Source organism: Pogoniulus pusillus, chromosome 26, assembly GCF_015220805.1.
Source record: "Pogoniulus pusillus isolate bPogPus1 chromosome 26, bPogPus1.pri, whole genome shotgun sequence".
Classification (NCBI taxonomy): Eukaryota; Metazoa; Chordata; class Aves; order Piciformes; family Lybiidae; genus Pogoniulus; species Pogoniulus pusillus.
The window spans coordinates 13059868-13083079 of NC_087289.1; the positions used below are offsets into that span (position 1 = coordinate 13059868).

A 23212-nucleotide genomic window follows, 5' to 3' on the forward strand; every position below is an offset into this window, starting at 1 on the left:
GATGTGTGCCAGAGGGACTGAGATGGGCAGTCAACCTGACACTGGCAGCAGGATGAAGCCTCTCCTGCAGCTCTTAGTTACATCAGCAAAGCCTATTGCCCCTGAGGTGTGCCAGAGGGACTGAGATGGGCAGTCAACCTGACACTGGCAGCAGGAGGTGAACACCAGAGTGTAGCACTTGCAGCACCTGATCTTGAGCTGAGGAATCTCCTCACGTTTGAAGAAAAGCAAAGCTTCAGCTGCCAGTGTCTCAGTGGATTTCCACATGCTCCCCACTTCACAGTGCATGCTGTGTGGAGCCCAAAGAAGATCTCAACAGCTGCCCATGCAATGGGTTTGCAGAGTGCTCTTGGTTATTCAAGTGGCTTTTACGTGGGAGAAGAGCATGAACTGCTCTGTCTCTCAGCCCTCCACTGCACCCTGGGGACAGGAGGATTATTGCTGGGCAAAGGGAGAACATGTGTGAAAGGCCCTTGATGGCTGTGCACTGGGGAAATGAGCACAGTGCACTTGACAGCAAGCCCGAGGTGAACTCCAAATGTCATTTTTATCCTAAGAAGATGTGACAAGAGCCCAAAGCTTCCACCTAGGTGAGGACAAATGCGTTGTCCAGCTGGAACGACAGGAGCACACGAGGTGCCCATGTGTGGAGTTGATGTGGACATGGGTGCTAATGCTGCTGGAAATCCAGGGTGAAAAGTACACCATGCCTCTTTGGTGCACAAAATCAGCAGCAAATGTCCCCTCGAGCTTTCTGTGCTGTACAGAGCTCCTCCAGGCAGTGGGATCAAAGAGCAGGCAGCGGTGGGAGTGATACCTACTGCCTCTTTCCCTCCAGCTGCATGTAAGCCACCCCGTGGGTAATTAGGTCAAGAGCTGGAGGAACAAGAAGTTGGAAAGAACTCAAGCATCTGCATTACCTGGGAGGGTAGATCCCATTGATGTGCCCTGTGGAGCAGCCCATGAAGAAAATGGGCAGGCAGATGAGGATGGAGAAAACGAGCACCACCACAGCAAAGCGGGGGATGGTTCGGAGGGAGAAGGCAAAGCGTTTCATGATGATTCCTCCTAAAAGCATCCCGAGGGCTGCTGCTGGCAGGTTCACAGCTCCTGGAGTGAAATTAAGGCATTAAGTGAAGGCTTGACCTGCCAAGCACTTCTCTGCTGGCAGAGGGTGGTGGTCATGGCTTTGCGGACCTAGTGGTGGCTGGGGGCACTTACGGAGTCCACCATTGTCTGGGACAAGCCAAACCCAAAGCAGTTGGTACCCATGAGAAACCTCAGCCTTGGGAGTCTGTCTCAGGGGTGCAAGATCAAGCTCGATGTGTAATCACTTGCTCTTGCTCCATCTTTAAGCATCACCCATTTGGTGGGGTTGCATCATAGAATCAGTCAGGGTTGGAAGGGACCACAAGGAGCAGCCAGTTCCAACCCCCCTGCCATGCCCAGGGACACCCTACACTAGAGCAGGCTGCTCACAGCCTCAGCCAGCCTGGCCTCAAACACCTCCAGCCATGGGGCCTCAAACACCTCCCTGGGCAACCCAGTTCAGGCTCTCACCGCTCTCATGCTAAACAACTTCTTCCTCACCTCTGGGCTGAATCTCCCCACCTCCAGCTTTGCTCCATTCCCCCCAGTCCTGTCACTCCCTGACAGCCTGAAAAGTCCCTCCCCAGCTTTTTTGTAGGCCCCCTTCAGATCCTGGAAGGCCACAAGAAGGTCACCTGGGAGCCTTCTCTTCTCCAGACTGCACAGCCCCAACTCTTTCAGTCTATCCTCACAGCAGAGCTGCTGCAGCCCTCTGGTCAACCCCGTGGCCCTTCTCTGGACACACTCCAGCATCTCCACATCCTTCTTGTAATGGGGGCTCCAGAACTGGATGCAGTACTCCAGGTAGGGTCTGACCAGAGCACAGTAGAAAGGGAGAATCACCTCCCTGGCCCTGGTGGCCACACTTCTCCTGATGCAGCCCAGGCTCTGGTTGGCTTTCTGGGCTGCAAGTGCACACTGCTGGCTCATGTTGAGCTTCTTGTCTACCAGCAGCCCCAGGTCCCTCTGCTCAGGGCTGCTCTCCAGCCACTCACTGCCCAGCCTGGATTTGTGCTTGGCATTGCCTTGACCCAGCTGCAGAACCTTGCACTTGGTCTTGTTGAACCTCCTGAGGTTGGCTTGTGCCCACCTCTGCAGCCTGTCCAGGTCCCTCTGGATGACATCATGTTCTCAAGGAGAGTGCTTACTGGCCCACAAGGGCAAACAAGCAAATTGAGACAGTCTTTGAGAGGCTGCCAGAGATCCTGGCCTCTTGAAGGCATTTCAGGTCAGGAAAGTGATCAAACATTTCAAGGTAATCCCTAGGTCTCATCTGACAATGTGGCTTTTAGTGACTGCCTCCTGCAGAGGCAGACTAAGAAGCCCAGGGAATGTGGGCGGGTGGCTCCCTGCTGATGGATGTGCTTCTCCCCATGGCTGCTGCTGCCTCTTTGTGCTCACCTATGAGAAAGTTGGCATACGAGGAGGAGGCACCATACTGCTTCTCCAGGAACTTGTTGAGGAAGGTGGACAGACCTGCAATGACTGAGGAGAAGCTGCACTGAGCCAGAACCAGGAGGATGAAGAGGGGGTTGTGGAGCAACCTGAGGAAGATCTTTGGGAATCCTAGAGGGAGGCAGAAGGAAAAATATATTTCAGCCATGTGATCCTCGTGTCAGCAATTCTCACTGTGGAAAAGTGAGAGTGTTCCCAGTGAGCTCATGTCAAGGATGTCTAAGGCCACGGGGAGATAGAAGGGAAGGCAGCCTAATATGGTCTGGCAGCTGGCAGCTCTCTTTAGTTGGTCCCTAATTGGCTTTCCCCTTCTAGCAGAGTGCCACAGAGATCTGGTGGTGTTCATCAAAGTCCAATGAAACCAAGAAGGAGCTGACATCTCCAGGCTATGACTGATGGATGGAGAGGGAAGGGAGTAGGGCCTTTAGCTGGTAAGAAGTCAGTATGGACCTAAAAAGTGTTATTCAAGTGTTCTCTCTTATGAGTGACAGCTCTGTTCAAGCTCACTTCAGCTACATGTAACACTGCAGTGCAGTGACCTTCCCAAAGGAGCAGCTGGTGGTGCCAGCAGCCCCATGCCCTCTCTTGGAGCTGTGGGTTAGACTACCCAGCTGCTGTTTCCCAGCATGCTTGTGCCATCTCAGAGCCTCAAATCAATTTTGAGAGACACTTGAGGCACATCAGCATTGGTGTATTACAGCAGGAGGGAGGCTGTGCCCATCATAGATATGGTTGGACTCGATCTTAAAGGTTTTTCCCAACCAAAGGAATTCTGTGATTCTATCTTCCCATGGTCCTGGCTAGCCCTGGCAGCTCCACCAAATGAGGTGGACATACTCAAAGGCTCCTGACAAGCACCCCCATCTTGAAATGCTACCCATCCACCCAGCATGGCCCAGTGCCCCTCATCACCATCGCTTACTCTTTATAAACTCCACCAGCGAGACTTGTTCAGCCATCTCCTTCTCCATCTTCCTCAGCATGCCAGCCTCCACATTTGGATCCTGGGGAGGGAGGAAAGAGCAGCCTGCAGTGAGTGGGGAGCATCTATGCATCTGTGATTGGCACCATCTGAGGAGCACAGTCTGTCCCAGATGCATCTGACCCCTTCCTGTTAGAGCAGATGGACTCCCCAGTTCAAGGACAAAGTACTACTGGAGAGAGTGCAGCAGCAGAGAGCCACTGTAATGCTGGCATAGTCTGTCCCAAATGCATCTGACCCCTTCCTGCCAGAGCAGATGGACTCCCCAGTTCAAGGACAAAGTACTACTGGAGAGAGTGCAGCAGCAGAGAGCCACTGTAATGCTGGCATAGTCTGTCCCAGATGCATCTGACCCCTTCCTGCCAGAGCAGATGGACTCCCCAGTTCAAGGACAAAGTACTACTGGAGAGAGTGCAGCAGCAGAGAGCCACTGTAGTGCTGGCATAGTCTGTCCCAGATGCATCTGACCCCTTCCTGCCAGGGCAGATGGACTCCCCAGTTCAAGGACAAAGTACTGCTGGAGAGAGTGCAGCAGCAGAGAGCCACTGTAGTGCTGAGGGGACTGCAACTCCTGCCTTATGGGGAAAGCCAAGAGACCTGGGACAGTTTAGCCTGGAGAAGCGAAGCCTGAGGGGGCTCTCATTCGTGCTGATCTATAGCTAAAGAGTGAGGGTCAGGAGGACAAAGCCAGACTCTAGTGGTGTCCAATGACAGGACAAGGGGCAGTGGGCACGAACTGGAATACAGGAGGTTCTGTGTAAAAAAAAATCTTCCCTTGGAAGGTGGCAGAGCATTGGAGAAGGCAGCCCAGAAAGATTGTGAAGTCTCCTTCTCTGGAGGCATTCCAAAGCCATCTGGAGATGTTCCTGTGTGACTGACTGGGTGATCCTGCTCTGGCAGTGGGATCAGACTCGATGAGGCCCCTTCCAACCCCTAACATTCTGTGATTCTATGAACAAGCTCAAAAATTGCTACAGCCCTCAAGCAGAGCTGCACCTTGCAGGACTTCATACTTGACCTCGTTGAACCTCATTAGGTTCACCTCTGCCCTCTTGTCCACGTGTGATGGCACTGCTGGTGTCAGGGGGTGTTGCAGTGGGAAGACAAGATGCAGCCATCAGCAGCAGAACCAGGCCAGAAAGCTGAATCCTCATGGACAGATTTCTGCCAAGGAGGAATGCGTGCAGGAACCCCTACAAGCCAGCCAACTATTGCTATGCCTCAGGGAAGACACAAATCTACCCAAACCTATCCCAATAGATGCTGCCAGTGCAGCTAGGAGGAAAGAAATGGGGTCTGGTTTTGGTCATGGTTCTGGCTTTCCAGCCAGCAGTGAAGAGGTGAAGAGTCTCTTCCTATGCATGGTAGAGGCACAGAGATTGCTTGGAAGAGTTTTCACTTGTGAGAAGTTGTAACCACATCTAATAAAGGTTGCTGGGTTCCCTTCCTCCCTCTCACCCCTCTGCTCTAGGGGCAGCAGTTGCCTTCTTGAGCACTGCCCTGGCACCCAGATGTTCTGGCCCTCCAGAGATAAGTTCTCACCTCTCCTTTCAGCAGGTAACGAGGGAAAAAGAAATAAGGGATGGATGTGACCACCAAGCAACCCGAGGAGATCAGCAGTCCCAGCCACCAGGCTCCAATCCACTGCTGGTCCCTCGGTGTCAGGGTCACTGTAGCTGCAAGACAGAAGGACCCATCATGAGAGCTCTGCTCCTGCACGTCTAAGGTGAAAGGGGCAAACGCCCATGCAAATATGGACCAGCGGAGCACAAAGGGTTCAGGTGGGTGCAGTCCAAAGGTCTCTCCACTGGAATGGAAGAGCAAATGGATGGAGGGGAGAGCTGCCACCAGTGTTGGTAGCAAGACCAGGCCTGGCTGTGCCTGACCTCCTCTCTCCTGGCCAGGATCCCGCACTGCCACTCCCCACAAAAACCACACCAAGCCTCCCAGATCACTGCAGGATGGACTTAGTCAGCATGGAAGTATGCTGATGGCACAGGTTCAACTCTTCCCCGCTCAGCCAGCCAGTAAGGCCATGATCACTGAGGCCTGACTCCATCCTCCTCTGCCAGGGGCGTGCAGTGGGTTTGGACTGTGCTGCCTGCCAGGGATGCCGAGCAGAGATAGGGAGCGGGGAAGGGCACAGCCGCTTTCCTGGCAGAGGTTGCTGTGCCATTGTTCCAGGCTGGGTGACTGCTGGCAGAGCCCAGGGGAGGGACGCCTGCCGGCAGAGGAGTGCTGCTAACGAGCCTGCTTTCCGAGTGGCTACAGCTGCAGGCGCCTTCTCCGGAAAAAGGAGGAGAAGGTGAGAGCCTCTCTGTCTGCAGCGCAGACATCCTTTGGCTGGCCCGAGGGATGCTCACGGGAGTCGGGCAGATCGCTCGGCTTGGCGCAGGGACTGCGTCTCCCCGCTGCTGGGACGGTGCGGCTGGGAAAGGAACCAGCAGAAGCCTCCGAGTGGGAGCCCTGTGCCAGGGTGCGTCAGGAGAGGAGCCCACACCCCACTGAAACAATCACCCTGCTTCCCCAAACAGGAGCACTCCACTCCAGAGCTCGGACATCATCACCGAGAAACTGGGCAGAGGCTGCTGGACCCCTCTGCCACCGCGGCAGGGAGCGAGCCAAGGCTCCTGGCCGTTTCCTGCCCCAGGTCCATTTATCATCCTTATCAGGCAGCAGACAGCAATGTCAGGCAAGCTCTGATCTCTCTAAGGAAACACAGGAAGAGCCACGCTCGTGATGGGGCTGGGGAGAATTCCTCAGTGATTAAGTTACCAGAAAGAATAAGCACACACCGCAGAGAAGCCAAATAAGCCTGGTGCTGGCGCTGGTGCCTTGGGCGCTCTCTCTGCAGCTGCTGGTGAAGGGTGCTGGGGGCAGGGGACAAGTAGACTTGAGCCTTCCTGTACACCCGTAGCAAAAGGGTTGTCCTGTGATTGCTTTCTCCATCCCTGGGTGCTTCGGGTGTCCCTGCTCCTCTCCACCACCATGCTAGGGTGGTGTGGTACTTCCTCAGCGAGGTGGCAGCTGGTAGACCCCAGCGATGACCGCTACTGCTTCAGTGCAGCACCACGAGTGAGACACTGACATGTTCTTACCACAGGGCTCTGGTTCAGTGGTGTCTTCTTCCCTATCCTTATGGGGAGATGGAGTCAAGAAGTGTGCTGGAGGTGCTATTCCAGGTCAGATCTTTCCAGATAAGTGGCTTTTGTGGGTCACAGATTCTGCCACCAGTCATCTCAGAGTGACCTTTTGACTCATAGGAGGGCTTTTAGGAGGACCATAGTTGCTTGAGACATACTTACCAATGTCAACTCTTCCTATATCCACGAAGAGCCTCAGCACCACAGATCCCAGCAAGTATCCAAAAGCAGGGCCAAACACAGCAATGGCAAAGAGGATGGCTGGGAAAAGGGAGTGGAGAGAACCAGGGTGAGCAGGGAACAGTAGCTTCAATGCAGAGGTGGCTTTTGGCTTCCTAGCTGAGGTAGGAAGGATGTTAGAACATGCAGAGGAGGCAAGCCAAGTGGCAGCTGGTGAGGAGATTCCCATTGGTCAGGTACTGAACGTGGCATGACTTAAGAGCAGCATTAAGAGCAAGGCAGGCAGCTGCTTACAGGAGAAGTCCCTCTGCACTGCTGCAGTCAAGGCTTTGCCAGTGTGCTCAAAGTTGTCAGCTACACTACAAATATCTATGGCTCACTGTCACAAAGGGTGGGACCACAGGGGTGGCATTCTGGGCTGCCGCAGGTGGCAATGACCTTAATCTCCTACATCAGACTAAGGAACTGCTTGGTGTGAACTTCAGAGTAGGTGAAAGGTGCTGAAAGCAAAAGGGCCAACAGATCATCCTTGGTTCAACTGAACTGACCTAATCTGTGAGGTCAAAATGTTCCTTTTTGGCTTCTTTGGAATGAAAGGATTCAAGTTTCCTCCATGAAAGAAACTCTTGGCACAACGCATCCAGTGCTTGTCTGAAGGGCACCAGCACAACGTGTCAGGACCCCACACTGACCAAACAGCCTTGATTTTGCAGGCAGTTACTGAAAGCCAGCAATGACTCTGCCTGTTGCCATGCCAGAACCGCGGTGTGCCCAATGCCATGTTTCTGTTCCAGACAGAATAGTGTCTCGAGCTGATGCCTCTCCCCACAGAGGGCTTCTTCACCATCTTCTAACATGAAATCTGCCCTGAGCTAGCCCCCAGTATTGACAGATGTGTGGCTCCAACACAGCATTGGTGAAAGACTCAACTAAAGCCGTCGATCAAAGTTGGACCTCGTGGTATTTAGCAAGGTCAAATACAAGGTCCTGCACCTGGGTCAGGGCAAAGAAAAAACACTGCATGTGAAGGGTGGTGAAACACTGACCCAGGTTGCCCAGAGAGGTGGTAGAAGACCCATCCCTGCAAGCATTCCAAGTCAGGTTGGACTGGGCTCTGAGCAACCTGCTCTCATTGCAGATGTCCCTGCTCACTGCAGGAGGGCTGGACTGGATGACCTTTAAAGGTCCCTTCCAGCTTAAAGCAGTTTGTGATTCTGTGAGGCTGAGATTGAAAAGGAGACAATTTGCTTCAGCTGCAACGAGCATTTCCTTTTGCTGGCCTGGGAGCCTTTGAGCTCCAAGACCCTCACCTACCTGTAAAGCTTGGCTTCCCGACAAGAGGCAGCAGAGGGGGCACTTACCAACGTAGAGAGGGGAATTGTTCGCTTCTGCAAAGTCATCTACGTAGGAGATCCCAAAGGGCTGGATGGGAACGGTCCCGATTCCAGCCAGCAGCTGGGCGATGACCATCATGGCCCACATGCTGCTGGCCTCCTTCTGGGGATCCTGGGTGGCGTTGGAGCACATAAACTTATTCTCTGCATGGCAGAGTTCAACCTGAACCTGGCTTTTGTTACCTGGAAGGGAGAAGAGCGAGCGTCAGAAGGCTGAGCGAGTCTCCTGCCTCCTCCTCGCACTAAAGCTGTAAGCAGTGGGAATCTCCCAGATTTGCTGAGTCAGCACACACTGGTGAGTTTTGGATGGAGGGCTCGTTTTATTTAGCAGTTCTCATCACCTCTGCCTTCGTTTGGGGTATTATCCTGAGCTCAGCATAGCAAACAACCGAACTTTCAAGGACAGCCTGAGCAGAGAAGGTGTCAGCGAATTCAATTCTCCAGCACAGGCTCAGCCCTGCAGCCTAGCTGCAGACAGTTGCATTCCAGCTGTCAGCAGAGGACAAAAAAAGCTCTGCATCTAAACCTGCAGCAACCTTAGAGCCAGACAACTACCAGAATTCAGAGAGATGTTGTCAGACTAATTATTCATGGACCCAAAGAAGCTGGTTTTCATGCAAAACAGAGGTGCTGAAGAGCAGAGCAAGCTGTGGCATCCCAATACTGGGTCTTGTGGAGCTGCAGCAAAACTCAGGACCTAGCTGAAGAAGAAGCTTCTTCACTGAAAGGCTTCTCAAACACTGGAACAGGCTCCCCAGGGAGGTGGTTGCATCCCCATCCCTGGAGGTGTTTCAAAGATGTGGAGATGTGATGCTGAGGGACATGGCTTAGCAGCAGCCTCGGTGGAGTTAGAGAATGGTTGGATTTGATGATCTTAAAGGGCATTTCCAATCAAAAGGATTCTATGATAAATGGAGCAACTTGCCCAAGGCCAGCCAGCAGCTCCCTAGCACAGCTAAGGCTCTGTGGGCCCAGAGGATCAGGCTAGAATGGAATACAGAGGCTCAAAGCCTTCCCAAGGAGAAGGCATCTTCTAACCAGAGGTGGAAAGCTTTCTCTGCCTGGCAATAGTGTCATCACCCTTGGTGGCACAGGGGTGAGGTGTCTTGGGGCTGTCAGAGGTGGGAATTCCCAGGGAAGGTAAGGCTCATTGGCATCTCCAGGATTCAAGAGCTGAAGTCACTCTGGGAAGACTGAATCCAGCCTTGTGGCAAGAGCTGCAGGCTCTTCTGTGTATTGCACTCTGCAGGGAAAAAAGCAGTCATGCACACCAGCTCCTTCTCAAAGCCTGTCCAGTTAAACCAGTAGCCCTGCTTAGCATGGATTAAAGAGCAGAACAGGCCCTGGGGACAGGAGAGCTGGACTCTGGTTGGTCACCCGCATGCTGCTCAGCAACACCTCTCTTCTCATGCTGCAATACCTCAGTGCCTTCAGCACAGACAGTGCTCCTTTCCTTGCCAGAAGGCTTTGGGCTACAGGTGACCCATCAGTTGTGTTTGTCTTCAGGCTGGGCTCTCAGCAGGGCTGCAGGGAAGCCAGGATGCACTGGAGGCTTGGCTGCTCTCAGCCTGCTCTTCTCCAGACTAAACAGCCCTGGGTCTCTCAGCCTTTCCTCCTCACAGCGATGTTCCAGTCCCCTCAGCATCCTCAGCCTCTGTTGGACTCTCTCAAGCAGTTTCTCAACCTGTCTTGAACTGAGGATCCCAGAGGTGGACCCAGTACTCCAGATGAGACCTCACCAGGGCAGAGTAGAGGAGGAAGAGAATCTCCTTCACCTGCTGGACAGACTCTGCTTAATGCAACCCAGAAGACCCTTGGCCTTCCTGGCTGCAAGGGCATACTGCTGGCTCTTGAGGAACATCGTGGCCACCAGCACAACCAGCTTTCCAGCACGTCAAACCCTCACCTGCTCTGGTGCAGAGGATTATTCCTCCCCACCTGCAGGACTCTACACTTGCCCTTGTTGAACTTCATGAGGTCCACCTCTGCCCAGTTCTCCAACCTCTCCAGGTCTTGCTGGATGGCAGCACAGCTTGATGGGGTGTCAGCCACTGTCTCCAGTCACCTCTGTCCCTTTGATCCAGGTCATTAGTGAAGACACTGAACAAGACTGGGCCCAGTGCTGACCCCTGAGGAGCATCAGGAGCTATAGCACTCCAACTAAACCCATTGATCACAACCCTCTGTGCTCTATCCTTCAGCCAAGTTGAAGCCTAGCTGCAGCAACAAGGCATACACACACATCAAGACTGAACTTTCAAGCCTTCTTATCAGCCGGGGAACTGTTTTGCTCCCAGAGCATGTGGAACTGACCTACTTCTTGAGCAGATAAGGACCATGTGGACAAGATTGAGAACTATTCTGGTATGAATCCAGCTCAATGTTCAGAAAAGCACAAAATCTCAGTAGCAAGGTACTGCAGAGCCCTTGAGCCCCTCTGGGAATTGCAGCAGTGCCCCAAAGACAGCCAGAAGTGAAGTGATTTGCCTACAGTCACACAGGGCAGCAACAGCAGAACCAGTGTCACCTGCATGCATAGAATCATAGAATCAGCCAGGTTGGAAGAGACCTCCAAGAGCATCCAGGCCAACCTAGCACCCAGCCCTGTCTAATCAACCAGACCATGGCACTAAGTGCCTCAGCCAGGCTTTGCTTGAACACCTCCAGGGATGGCAACTCCACCACCTCCCTGGGCAGCCCATTCCAATGCCAATCACTCTCTCTGCCAACAACTTCCTCCTAACATCCAGCCTAGACCTCCCCCAGCACAATTTGAGCCTGTTTCCCCTTGTTGAGTTGCTGGTTGCCCAATTCCCCACCTGGCTACAGCCTCCCTTCAGGTAGTTGTAGACAGCAATGAGCTTCTGCCCCAAATATGCTGCCTCATCAGCAACATGCTCTGCTCACAGTTGGTTTCACACTCTTCCTGGCTGGGTTTTGGACAGCTGGATGACATAACCTTAATAACAAAGCTGTGTTTTCTAGGCAGAGCTGCAGGCTTCAAGATGCTTTCTGATGCCTCAGAAAGCAAACCTATTTCCAGGATGTCCAGAAGCATTCTGGAGGGACACATTCCTGCAGAAAGCAGGGAGTGACAGGTAGTGACAGGACTTGGGGGAATGGAGCAAAGCTGGAGATGGGTAGGTTCAGGATGGAGGTGAGGAGGAAGTTGTTGAGCAGGAGAGTGATGAGAGGCTGGAATGGGTTGCCCAGGGAGGTGGTTGAGGCCCCATGGCTGGAGGTGTTTAAGGCCAGGCTGTGTGCAGCCTGCTCTAGGGTAGGGTGTCCCTGGGCATGGCAGGGGGTTTGGAACTGACTGATCCTTGTGGTGCCTTCCAACTCTGACTGATTCTATGATACGGTGTGCTTAGAGACCTGAGGAGAGAGGTGTGGGCACAGCCAGGGACATGCATATTCAAAACAACAGATTGAGCCAGTTAAAGAGTTGGTTTTCAGGCATAATTTGTAGCATCCACCTGTAAGGATGTGCTCTCTTGCTGGATGTGGACTCTCCTTACAGATATTCCTGGGTTGGCATGTGAGTGTGGGGTACTCACTAAAGCATAGAATGGTCTGAGTTGGAAAGATCATCCAGTTCCAACCCTTGTGCTGTGGGCAGGGTCACCTCCTTCTAGTCCAAGTTGCTTGGGCTGAAACCTCCACACCTCTGTGTGCCATCAGAAGAACCTCAGCTGAATCTCAAAGCTACATCAAGCTCCTCAGGCACTGATGGGAGGGAGAGGGGGCTCGGCAGCCTGGAGAGAACATCCTGCCTGCTGAACTTGGAACACAGACTGCTGCCTTAGAGAATCATAGGACAGAATCATAGCATTGCTCCATCTGGAAAAGACTTTTCAGATCACCGAGTCCAACCAGTGCTGCCTTAGAGGATCATAGCATTGCTCCATCTGGAAAAGACTTTTCAGATCACTGAGTCCAACCAGTGCTGCCTTAGAGAATCATAGAACAGAATCATAGCATTGCTCCACCTGGAAAAGACTTTTCAGATCACTGAGTCCAACCAGTGTCTAACTCTACCAAATCTGGTGCTAAACCACAGACCTCAGCACCACATCTCTGCCTCTTTGAAACATCTCCAGGGGCAGGGATTCAACTGCCTCCCTGGGCAGCCTGTGTCAGCATTTGAGAACCATTTCAGTGAAGAAATCTCTTCTAATATCAAACCTAAACCTCCCCCTGGTGCAACTTGGGGCCACTTCCTCTCATCCTATCACTTGTTACTAGGGAGAAGAGGTCAACACCCACCTGGCTCCAACCTTCTTTCAGGGAGGCCTTCAGGAGCATCTCTGGGGAATTTAGGTCCTTTACCATGACCACAGCACCTGAAACTGTGGATGGAATGACATGGCCAGAAGAGGCAGAATAGATCCCACATGTAACCATTGCACCTGGGAAGGGTTGTAAGAGCTACCCCGAAGCCAGGCTTAGAACAGCAGATCTCTGCCTTTGGTGTTTCCCTCCAAACATGACTTTAGAACGGTACCTGCACTGGGTACAACCTCTCCCTTTGGCTGGGGTCCTAACTCAGCCCAGAGCGAGCGGTGCTGGATTTGTGGTGGGCCAGGTGCTGGCAGCGAGGCTGGAGGCACTCACCAGTGCTGAGCATGCTGTACTCGTAGGGGTCTGAGAGGAAGTGGGGCAGGGTAACCAGGAACGCTCCCAGCGCCAGCAGCAGCCCTCCCACGCCGATCACCCGCGGGCGGTGAACTCGGCTGCCGAAGTAGCTGACAAAGATGATGAGGACCACGTTGCCAATCTGGAAAGGGCACAGTGAAACAGGGAGGATGTTAGCAATGGCATGAAGAAAGTCAAGACTATAACTGGACCCCCCCCCACGCCCCCATGACTGTGTCTGGGTGGGTGGAGAGCTCTCTTATCAGAGGGTGCTTGAGGAGAGCAGGACAGCTCCACGCTTGCACGTTCACAGCAAGTCACTGCTGCCTTCCCATCAAAAGCCAACACTCCTTGGCTGCTGTCACCTGCATGCTAACCTTGTTGGCATGGACAGCTTCCCAACTCCCCTGCATGCTAACCTTGTTGGCATGGACAGCTTCCCAACTCCCCTGCATGCTAACCTTGTTGGCATGGACAGCTTCCCAACTCCCCTGCATGCTAACCTTGTTGGCATGGACAGCTTCCCAACTCCCCTGCATGCTAACCTTGTTGGCATAGACAGCTCCCCAACTCCCCTGCATGCTAACCTTGTTGGCATGGACAGCTTCCCAACTCCCCTGCATGCTAACCTTGTTGGCATGGACAGCTTCCCAACTCCCCTGCATGCTAACCTTGTTGGCATGGACAGCTTCCCAACTCCCCTGCATGCTAACCTTGTTGGCATGGACAGCTTCCCAACGTCCCTGTGATGTGGCTGGGTTTTTTATCAGCATCCACTCCCACCTTGTACCCCACAGGATGTGACATAAACTAATAAATCCCCCAACCACAGCAAGAAATGAAACTTATTGCCTCAATTGCCATGACTAACATGAGCCCAGCTACAAAGCCCAGCTCGTTGCAGGTGTCCTGACTCTGGGCATTTGCAGATGAAGATTGGATCACTACAAAGATGTGAAAAGGTGCAGTTTGTTCAGGTGAGTGGACTGCTTAGTATGTGAGAGGCAGCAGGATTGATGCCCTCATTCTCCAGTGTTTGGGACCTTGCCAGGCTGGATGGGTAGAGGGCAATGGGATGAGATTTAACAAGGCCAAGTGCAGGGTTCTACACTTTGGCCACAACAACCCCAAGCAGCACTACAGGCTGGGGACAGAGCGGCTGAGAGCAGTCAGGAAGAAAGGGAGCTGGGAGTGCTGGTAGAGAGTAGCTGAACATGAGGCAGCAGTGTGCCCAGGTGGGCAGCAGAGCCAATGGCATCCTGGCCTGGATCAGGGACAGTGTGGCCAGTAGGACAAGGGAGGTTATTCTGCCCCTGTGCTCAGCACTGCTCAGGCCACACCTTGAGTACTGTGTCCAGGTCTGGGCTCTTCGATTCAAGAGAGATGTTGAGGTGCTGGAAGGTGTCCAGAGAAGGGCAACAAAGCTGGTGAGGGGCCTGGAACACAAACCCTATGAGGAGAGGCTGAGGGAGCTGGGGGTGTGCAGCCTGCAGAAGAGGAGGCTCAGGGCAGACCTCATTGCTGTCTACAACTACCTGAAGGGAGGCTGTAGCCAGGTGGGGTTGGTCTCTTCCCCCAGGCAAGCAGCAACAGAAGAAGGGGACACAGTCTCACATTCTGCCAGAGGAGGTCTATGCTGGATGACTCAGGCCAGGGTCATTCCTAAAGCCAAGGAGAAACCTATGCAAGCAGACACCTTAGCTGGAAATTGCTCACAGAGCTGTAGGTGTGTGGGTACTATTCATGGCAAATGCTCCTCTTCACAGAAGTGGCAAGAACTGTGGTCAACAGAGAAGAGCCACATGCCTGTTTTCCTCCTCCCAGTCGTGCCTCTGCTGGAGTTGCATGGCAGCTCAGGGTGGAGTGGGCTCTGAAGCAACCTGCTTGCTGCTGCTGCCCTCCAAGGCCACACCTTCACCACATGAACCTGCGTCCAACCTCCTGGCGTGTGCCACAGAAGTGCGAAGAGGCATCCACGTGCCCAGCAACAGCTGCTTCATGTAGCACACAGAGGTGTGGCCAGGGAAGCTCTGGGTACAAACCACCCTGAGAACCTGTTCTGGAAAGGCCACCCCTCAGGGCTCACACACAAGCTTCTCACCCAGTTACCTCATGCAAGCTGGAGATGAAACCTGAAGAGAGGCTGGAGAGCCCAAAGCGCTTCTCAATAGTAGTGAGGCTGCTCTTGAAGTTGGCACTGTAGAGAAGCTGGGAGAGCTGGAGAAGCCCATGGCACAGCACAAACACCTGTGGGGAGGGAAAAGTGTCACCAGTCAGCACCCAGTAGTGCCCTGCTGGTGTGATGCCACATCTCATGCAAGGGATGTGAGAGTCATACACGCACGGACTCTACCTGGCCAGCATGGCTGCACCTCTGACATGCAACAGATCTACTGAGGGGCTCAGACCTGGATCCTTGATTAATTCAGCTTTGCAAAATGAGTGATGTTCAGGAGGGAGGATAAAGAGCTCTGGTTTTATCTTCACTCTGCTCTACTGTTGTTAGTATGCAGTGGAATTTGCACTGCAGCAACTATTGTACAATCCTCGGAATCATCTAGGTTGGAACTGGCTGATCCTTCTGGTCCCTTCCAACCCTGACTGGTTCTAAGGGCGACGAAGCTGGCGAGGGGCCTGGAGCACAGCCCTGTGAGGAGAGGCTGAGGGAGCTGGGGGTGTGCAGCCTGCAGAAGAGGAGGCTCAGAGCAGACCTCATTGCTGTCTGCAGCTACCTGAAGGGAGGCTGTAGCCAGGTGGGGTTGGTCTCTTCTCCTAGGCAGTCAGCAACAGAACAAGGGGACACAGTCTGCAGTTGTGGCAGGGGAGGTCTAGGCTGGATGTTAGGAGGAAGCTGTTGGCAGAGATAGTGATTGGCATTGGAATGGGCTGCCCAGGAAGGTGGTGGAGTTTCCATCCCTGGAGGTGTTGAAGCAAAGCCTGGATGAGGCACTTAGTGACATGGTCAGGTTGATTGGCTAGGGCTGGGTTGGGCTGGATGCTCTTGGAGGTCTCTTCCAACCTGGTTGACACTATGATTAAACCATGTCCCAAGTGACATGGCCTTACATTTCTTGAACACCTCCTGTGATGGTGACTCCACCAGCTCCCTGGGCAGTCTGTTCCAATGCCTGACCACTCTTGAAGAGAAAACTTTTGTCCTAATATACAACCTAGACTTCCCCTGGTGCAACTTAAGGACATTTCCTCTCATTCTACCACTTGACAACAGGGAGAAGAAGCCCAACACCCACCTGGCTCCAATCTCTTTTCAGGGAGCTGTAGAGAGCAAGGTGGTCTCTACACACAGTATGGTTTCACTAGAAGCAGACCTCTGTAGTATCCTAAAAAGGGCATCTTTCCCTTCAGTCAGACTCTGAGCCAAACCAGGCACCAAGCTGAAGGGAGGCAGAGCTTGCCTGGAGCAGAGGAGGGAACACAGAGGGTTTACAGGCAGAGGAAGGAATACAGAGAGTTTATAGGGCAGAGGAAGGAATACAGAGAGTTTATAGGGCAGAGCAGGAGCGTGGTCAAAAAAGCCTGGGGTGGCCAGGGAGAGGAAAGCAACTCTCAGCTGAGGATGCAAGAAGCAGCAGCTCAGAGGTATCTTTTGATCTATATTTAGTCAAAGCAGTTTGCCTTTATTTTTCTTGGAATGGAGTGCATCCACCTGGTGCCAGAAGTATTTTTAAATCCTTTTTTTTGTTTTTTGAAGAAAGATAGAAAAGGTCTTTGCATTGAAATTCACAGGAAGTCAAATATTTGCCCAGCAGAGGAAGCATGTCCCACAAAGATAACGCCGGGAAGCCCCAGATGATGAATGGGGGAATCAAAGTTACTGCATGGCTGACAAAATCCTCCTGTCCTTGGTCAGCAGAGAAGCAAGGCTCAGCTTTAAGAGTTCTTCCAAATAGTGACAGCATCTGGAAGCCCTGATCCACTCTGGGGGTTTAAAAAAAAAACCCACAACAACAAACCACAAACCAAAGGAACAAAATGGTCCACTTGGCACAGAGGATGCAAATTGGATTGCTGGTGGAGGAGAAGCTCAACAAGAGCCAGCAGTGTGCACTTGCAGCCCAGAGAGCCAACCAGAGCCTGGGCTGCAGCAGAAGAAGTGTGGGCAGCAGGGCAAGGGAGGTGATTCTTCCTCTCTACTCTGCTCTGGTCAGACCCCACCTGGAGTACTGCATCCAGTTCTGGAGCCCCCATTACAAGAAGAATGTGGAGATGCTGGAGTGTGCCCAGAGAAGGGCCACTGGGATGCTCAGAGGGCTGCAGCAGCTCTGCTGTGAGGACAGACTGAAAGAGTTGGGGCTGTGCAGGCTGCAGAAGAGGAGGCTCCCAGGTGACCTTCTTGTGGCTTTCCAGTAGCTGAAGGGAGCCTACAAAAAAGCTGGGGAGGGACTTTTTAGGCTCTCAGAGAGTGACAGGACTGGGGGGAATGGAGCAAAGCTGGAGGTGGGAGAGTCAGCCTGGAGGTGAGGAGGAAGTTGTTGAGCATGAGAGTGGTGAGAGGCTGGACTGGGTTGCCCAGGGAGGTGGTTGAGGCCCCATGGCTGGAGGTGTTTCAGGCCAGGCTGGCTGAGGCTGCTCTAGGGTAGGGTGTCTCTGGGCATGGTAGGGAGGTTGGAACTGGCTGATCTTTGTGGTCCCTTCCAACCCTGATGGACTCTATGAAATGCTGCAGGCAGGTGGAGTGGCTTCTGGAGCAGCAGAGGAGGACACGTGTTCTCCTCTGGCATGAGCTCTCATAACCTGTCATATATCAGTGCTCCTTAGAGAAACTGCAAGAGAATTTTTGTGAGAGATGGACAAGAAGCCTGGAAAGCTTCTCCTGAAAGGGTGAGTAGCACCAGCCAGAGATGCAGCTGAGTGTCCAAGTGTGCTGACAAGAGAGCAGGAAAGAAGTGAGTGGAGAGGAAGGAGGAGAAAATAGAGCCCTGGCCATGTGAGGGCAGGCTGAGAACAACCTGGAGACCACAGGAAAGTAGGAGGAGAAAAGGAAATACCAAGAAAGAGAGAAGGGTCACAGGGACAACTGCCATCATCAGCTCCCTAGCTACAGCTTGAAGTGGTGTCAGAAGTCAGCCAGCATCAGGCAGGCATCTGCCACCGCAATGGCTATGCAGGAGAAGACAAAGTCCCAGGCTGGGACTTTGCTCCAGCAGAAAGCCACAGCACAGTGCTGCAGGGTGTAACGTGGGAAACCTTCCCAGACAGGGACAAATTGGAAGTGAAACGTCTGAAAGTAAACTCTTGAAGCAGAATGACCTCTGCACCCTCCGGCTATCAACTCCAGAGGTCAGAAACGCATCCCGGCACATGGTCCTGCGGGTGGCAGCTGGATCCCCAGCCCCGAGCTAGGAGCACGCTGGGCTGCAGCAGAGAGGCGACCCCTGCAAGGATGAGGAATGGAGGAGGGATGTCGCTGCCAGAGGACGCGGGAGGTTTGTTCCTGCAGCTCTGGCCAGCCCCTATTGCAGTCATTCGGATAAGGAAGCTCTGGCCAAACAGCGGAGGACCGCAAGCGCCCCAGACGCGGAGCAGCTGGAGGAAGACCTCTCCCGGCGCAAGGCGTTAGCCGGAGAAGCAAAGCTGTTTACCAATGGGGAGGGAAGAGGGTGGATCACTGAGGCTGAAATCAGCGCAGCTAATATCAGCTTAAGCCCAGAGCAGATGGGGAGCTGAGAAGTCTTGGGGCAGAGAGGATGCTGGTGGGGAGAGGAGGCAGCCTGACTCCTCAGAATGCTGCGGCTGGTGGGAGAAGGGGAGGTAGGGAATTAGATGGACCATGGGGATCCAGCTCTGACTGTGCTTGCTGAGGCGAGGGAGGGCAGGAGCTGAGGGACACAAGCTGTGGTCAGGGAGGGCAAACAGGAAACAGTAGAGCTGGCAACAGATGGTCCCAAATGGGTTTATGCGTTGGGGATGGACAGAACAGGGCTGTGGATCCTAAGAGGTATGGGGGCAGGTTAGGGCTGCCAGCTGTGAAGGAAGCTAAGCTGGGGAAACGCAGCTGGAGAGCACCAGCAAGAAGGGGGGAAAGACTGTGGGGTGTGGCTGCTTCCTCCCTGCCCACGAACTCCTCTGATCTGGCTCTTATGAGACAGCAGGAAAGGCAGGAGAGATGCTCAGGGGCCCTGGTCTCACAGTGGCCTTAGCTATTAGATGCAGAGCCTGGAGGGTGGGAGGGGAAGGCCAGAGGAGACGTCTGGTCTTTGCTTGGGAAGAAGCTGCCACCCACAACGACTGAGCAAAGCAAATCAGCCTTTGCTGCAGGACTTGTGCAGCTGGAGCTCAGCTTTTCCAGACACACTCTGACTGCCCAGAGGTGAGAGATGTCCCTGACTTAAGACTTCCCCTGCATTCAGCAGACACAATTCTAATTACAATAATGATGGTTCAAACTTTGAATCCTCTGAGTGCAAGTCAGTGGGAGAGGGACTTCCTTGGAGGGCTCCCCAGATGGAGCCCATGCACTGCCTGCCCTCAGCACTGGTTGAGACATTCTGGCTAGGAAAAGCAGACTTCTGAAGCTGGTGAAAATGAAGGGCATCACTCTCCCATGTCCCCTTGCAGGTCCTCCCAGGATTCATAGAATCATAGAATCAGACAGGTTGGAAGAGACCTCCAAGAGCATCCAGCCCAACCTAGCACCCAGCCCTGTCCAATCAACCAGACCATGGCACTAAGTGCCCCATCCAGATTTTGCTTCAATACCTCCAGGGACAGTGACTCCACCACCTCCCTGGGCAGCCCATTCCAATGCCAATCACTCTCTCTGCCAACAACTTCCTCCCAACATCCAGCGTAGACCTCCCCTGGCACAACTTGAGGCTGTGTCCCCTTGTTCTGTTGCTGGGTGCCTGGCAGAAGAGATCAACCCCACCTGGCTACAGCCTTCCTTCAGTTAGTTGTAGACAGCTCCTGCAGGAGCTGTCACAACTGAGCCTCCTCTTCTCCAGGATTCTCCCATCCCTGTCCTTCTCCCCAAGCATCCCTAGCCCCTCCATGTACATGCCAAACACCCACAACCTACTGGTCCATGGAAACCATCACTGACTTGGTCCCTACCAGCTATAGAGAGCACCAGATGTGCTGCATGGGCTGCAAGCACCCACTGAGCAACCCCAGAAAGGGACAAAACTGCTCTCACCCATCTCTCATGACACTTGATGAAGAAGGAGTTTGCAGAGAAAAGCCAAGCTCAGCTGAAGGGAGGGTTTGCTGACACGGAGCCAACACAACAGCCCTGAGGGCAAAGGCATGGTGGGAGGTTATGGAGTCAGGGACACTCCCATGAATGCAAAGTGCTGACCCTCCGGAGTAGATGTTCCCGTCAGAGCCTGGTGTATTTTTGGAGCTGCAGGCAAGCAGCAGTCACGGGCAGCAGGCAGGGAGCACTGCAGACAGGCCACCAGCGTGCATCCACAGGCACCCCCCCGCCCCCAAATCCCTGCCTAATCACCCGTCCCCACACTTCCTCCAGAGCACTTGGGCGATCCTGACTGCACTCTGTTTATACAAGGCACTTGAGTCCTTTCCAAGAAGCACTTGATTTAAAAGGGAAGTAAATGCCTGGGGGAAGGTCCTCACAGACCTGCTGCTCCCCTCCGCCCTGACCCAGCTCCTGGAAGCTGGCACCTCTTAGGGCAATCCTTTTTCATAAGCTAGAGAAACCTCCTATAGAATCATCAAACCACAGAATCATTTAGGTTGGAAAAGACCCTTAAGATCACCAGGTACAACCATTACCTAGTTCTACCAACTCTGGTGCTAAATCATGTCCTTTGTCACTTCAGGGAAGAGACAAGGCTGGCACCTCCATGGTCTGGAATACTTAGAATCATAGAATCAACCAGGTTGGAAGAGACCTCCAAGAGCATCCAGGCCAACCTAGCACCCAGCCCTATCCAGTCAACTAGACCATGGCACTAAGTGTCTCATCCACACTTTGCTTCAACACCTCCAGGGACAGTGACTCCACCACCTCCCTGGGCAGCCCATTCCAATGCCAATCACTCTCTCTGACAACAACTTCCTCCTAACATCCAGCCTAGACCTCCCCAGCACAACTTGAGACTGTGTCCCCTTGTTCTGTTGCTGGTAGCTTGGGAGAAGAGACTAACCCCCATCTGGCTACAACCTCCCTCCAGGTAACTGTAGACAGCAATGAGGTCTGCTCTGAGCCTCCTCTTCTGCAGGCTGCCCACCCCCAGCTCCCTCAGCCTCTCCTCATAGGGTTTGTTTTGCAGGTCCCTCACCAGCCTTGTCACCCTTCTCAGGTTCAAAGCAGGGAGCTGACAGATACTCAGTCGATTCCAACCCAAATCTCCTTCAGAGACATGTTAATAGATACACAGAATGCTTAGGGTTGGAAGGAACCTTACAGTCCATCTAGTTCCAAGCCCTCTGCCATGGGCAGGACACCTTCCACTGGACCAGCTTGCTCGACACCTCCTCCAAACTGGCCTTCAACACCTGCAGGGAGGGGACATCCACAGCCTTCCTGGGCACCCTGTTCCTGCATCTCCACGAGGCTTCTTCTCCTTATGGTGGGTCAGGAGCCAATGACAATTTCCTTGAAGCCAGCTTGGCTTCATTTTGCCTGACCCACCAGCATATGTAAACACCCCTCCCGCAGCTCCGGCTCTGCCTCCCGCTCCCTATCAGCGACACTCCTCTCCCGTCCTGCTCACGATAATCTTATCTGTGCTGACCACTCCTTGATTGTGTTTGGGCACTGAACCACCTCACCCCTCATAAAATTACCTCGTTTCGTGTCTCCTAGACCTTGATCCCACTAAACTTTCCAACCCATTTTACCATCTGGCTCTGCCCATCTTTTTCCTTTATCCTGCTGCTGGTGCTACTGGCGATGCCCGAGTGGTCCTTCCCTCCTCAAACCTGATCATTGACACAATGGCAGATCCATTCTGAAGGCAGCACCATCACTACAAATGCTGGAAGGCCCCAGTCACAACAAGTCTCTCACCCTAGCTGTCCCAAGGACCCTGCTTGTTTCTTTGCTACAAGCACTCATGCATCTCACCATCTCTCCCTGCAAAGTATTGGTACATCCTTTTATTTCCTTGCTTTGACCAATGGTTTCAGTCAGCAATGACTTTTTCCTCTTGCTGATTCCCTCTCCAAATCTACAGCCATGCTGTCTTCAGACCAATGACTTCATGAATATTCTATTCTTGCTGACAGCTAAATAAAGCAATTCATAGTCTTTCCCAACAGGATGTGAGAACACAACTATCACCTCTCTAAGATTCTGAAATACACTTCTCTCAGCAAATTCATTTAGTCCCTGGACAGGAAGGGACAAAAACTTTGCCCTGATGCTTCTGGGGCCTCAGACCTCAAGGCAAGGCTCCCATTTCTTCTGCAGAAGGCATCCAATTTCCCCAGGGAGGGGGGAGCTTCCTGCCCCTGGCCACTGCACCCCACATGCCCTGAACATGTTCACCCTTGGATGCTTTACCACGCTCTGAGCGCCCACAGTCCCCTGACCTTCCTGTCTCCTCTCCTACATTCTTCCACACCATTCATCTCCCTGCCCCAACAGAGCACCCAGTTTCAATCTGCCCATAAGGCAGATCTCCTGCTGAACTTCCTCCAGCTGGCATAAGTGACAATAACTCTGTTCTCCTCCTGCTTCGTTTTCCACACCAGGTGGTCCTCAGGGTAAAAGCCTCCCTCTGCCTATGCTCTCAGCCATTTCACATTGCTTCCCAGCACTTTCCAACTAGCTGGCTTCCAGCTGAAACCAGTCCAAACCAGCTAAATAAGAAGATATTTACAAAGCTCTCCTCTTTGTCATGCTCCAGGGGATCCTGAGCAAGCAATTAGCTATCAACTAAAATACCACAAAAGTGAGGAAGAGACAATAAAGGTGAAGAAGCCAAAACATCTGAGGCACTGCAAATAGAGCATACCTCTGAGAGAACCATTTTTCAGGGGATGTCTGGAAGATGAGCTATTTCCATGATGATTGGAAATAGCAGTTAGGACTCTGGACTGGTGCACATCAGTGGGGGCTTTGACCATGCATGAGTGTCAAAGAGACTAGCCATCCACTTCTCCATCTTTCAAACCTGCTGACACAGGATCACAGGTCACAGAATGTTAGAGGTTGGAAGGGACCCAAGGAGATCATCGAGTCCAACCCCCCTGCCAGAGCAGGACAATGCTATCCAACACAGATTGCAGAGGAACACATCCAGACAGATCTCAAAAGGCTCCAGAGAAGAAGACTCCACAACCTCTCTGAGAAGCCTGTTCCAGTGCTCTGTGACCCTTACAGTAAAGAAGTTCCCCTTTGTGTT

General features: G+C 53.0%; 1 protein-coding gene across 1 annotated transcript in view; it reads right to left on the minus strand.

The window, feature by feature from the left end:
* SLCO2A1 (solute carrier organic anion transporter family member 2A1) overlaps positions 1–23212 on the minus strand; it is a 31827-nt gene that overhangs the window by 2929 nt on the left and 5686 nt on the right. The window contains exons 2-9 of the mRNA XM_064165104.1: positions 14988–15125; positions 12858–13020; positions 8211–8426; positions 6832–6930; positions 5069–5202; positions 3467–3548; positions 2491–2655; positions 921–1110 (exon numbers count right to left, since the gene is read on the minus strand). Of these exons, the coding sequence (XP_064021174.1) occupies positions 921–1110; positions 2491–2655; positions 3467–3548; positions 5069–5202; positions 6832–6930; positions 8211–8426; positions 12858–13020; positions 14988–15125 (1187 nt within the window). The remainder of the gene's footprint in view (positions 1–920; positions 1111–2490; positions 2656–3466; positions 3549–5068; positions 5203–6831; positions 6931–8210; positions 8427–12857; positions 13021–14987; positions 15126–23212) is intronic.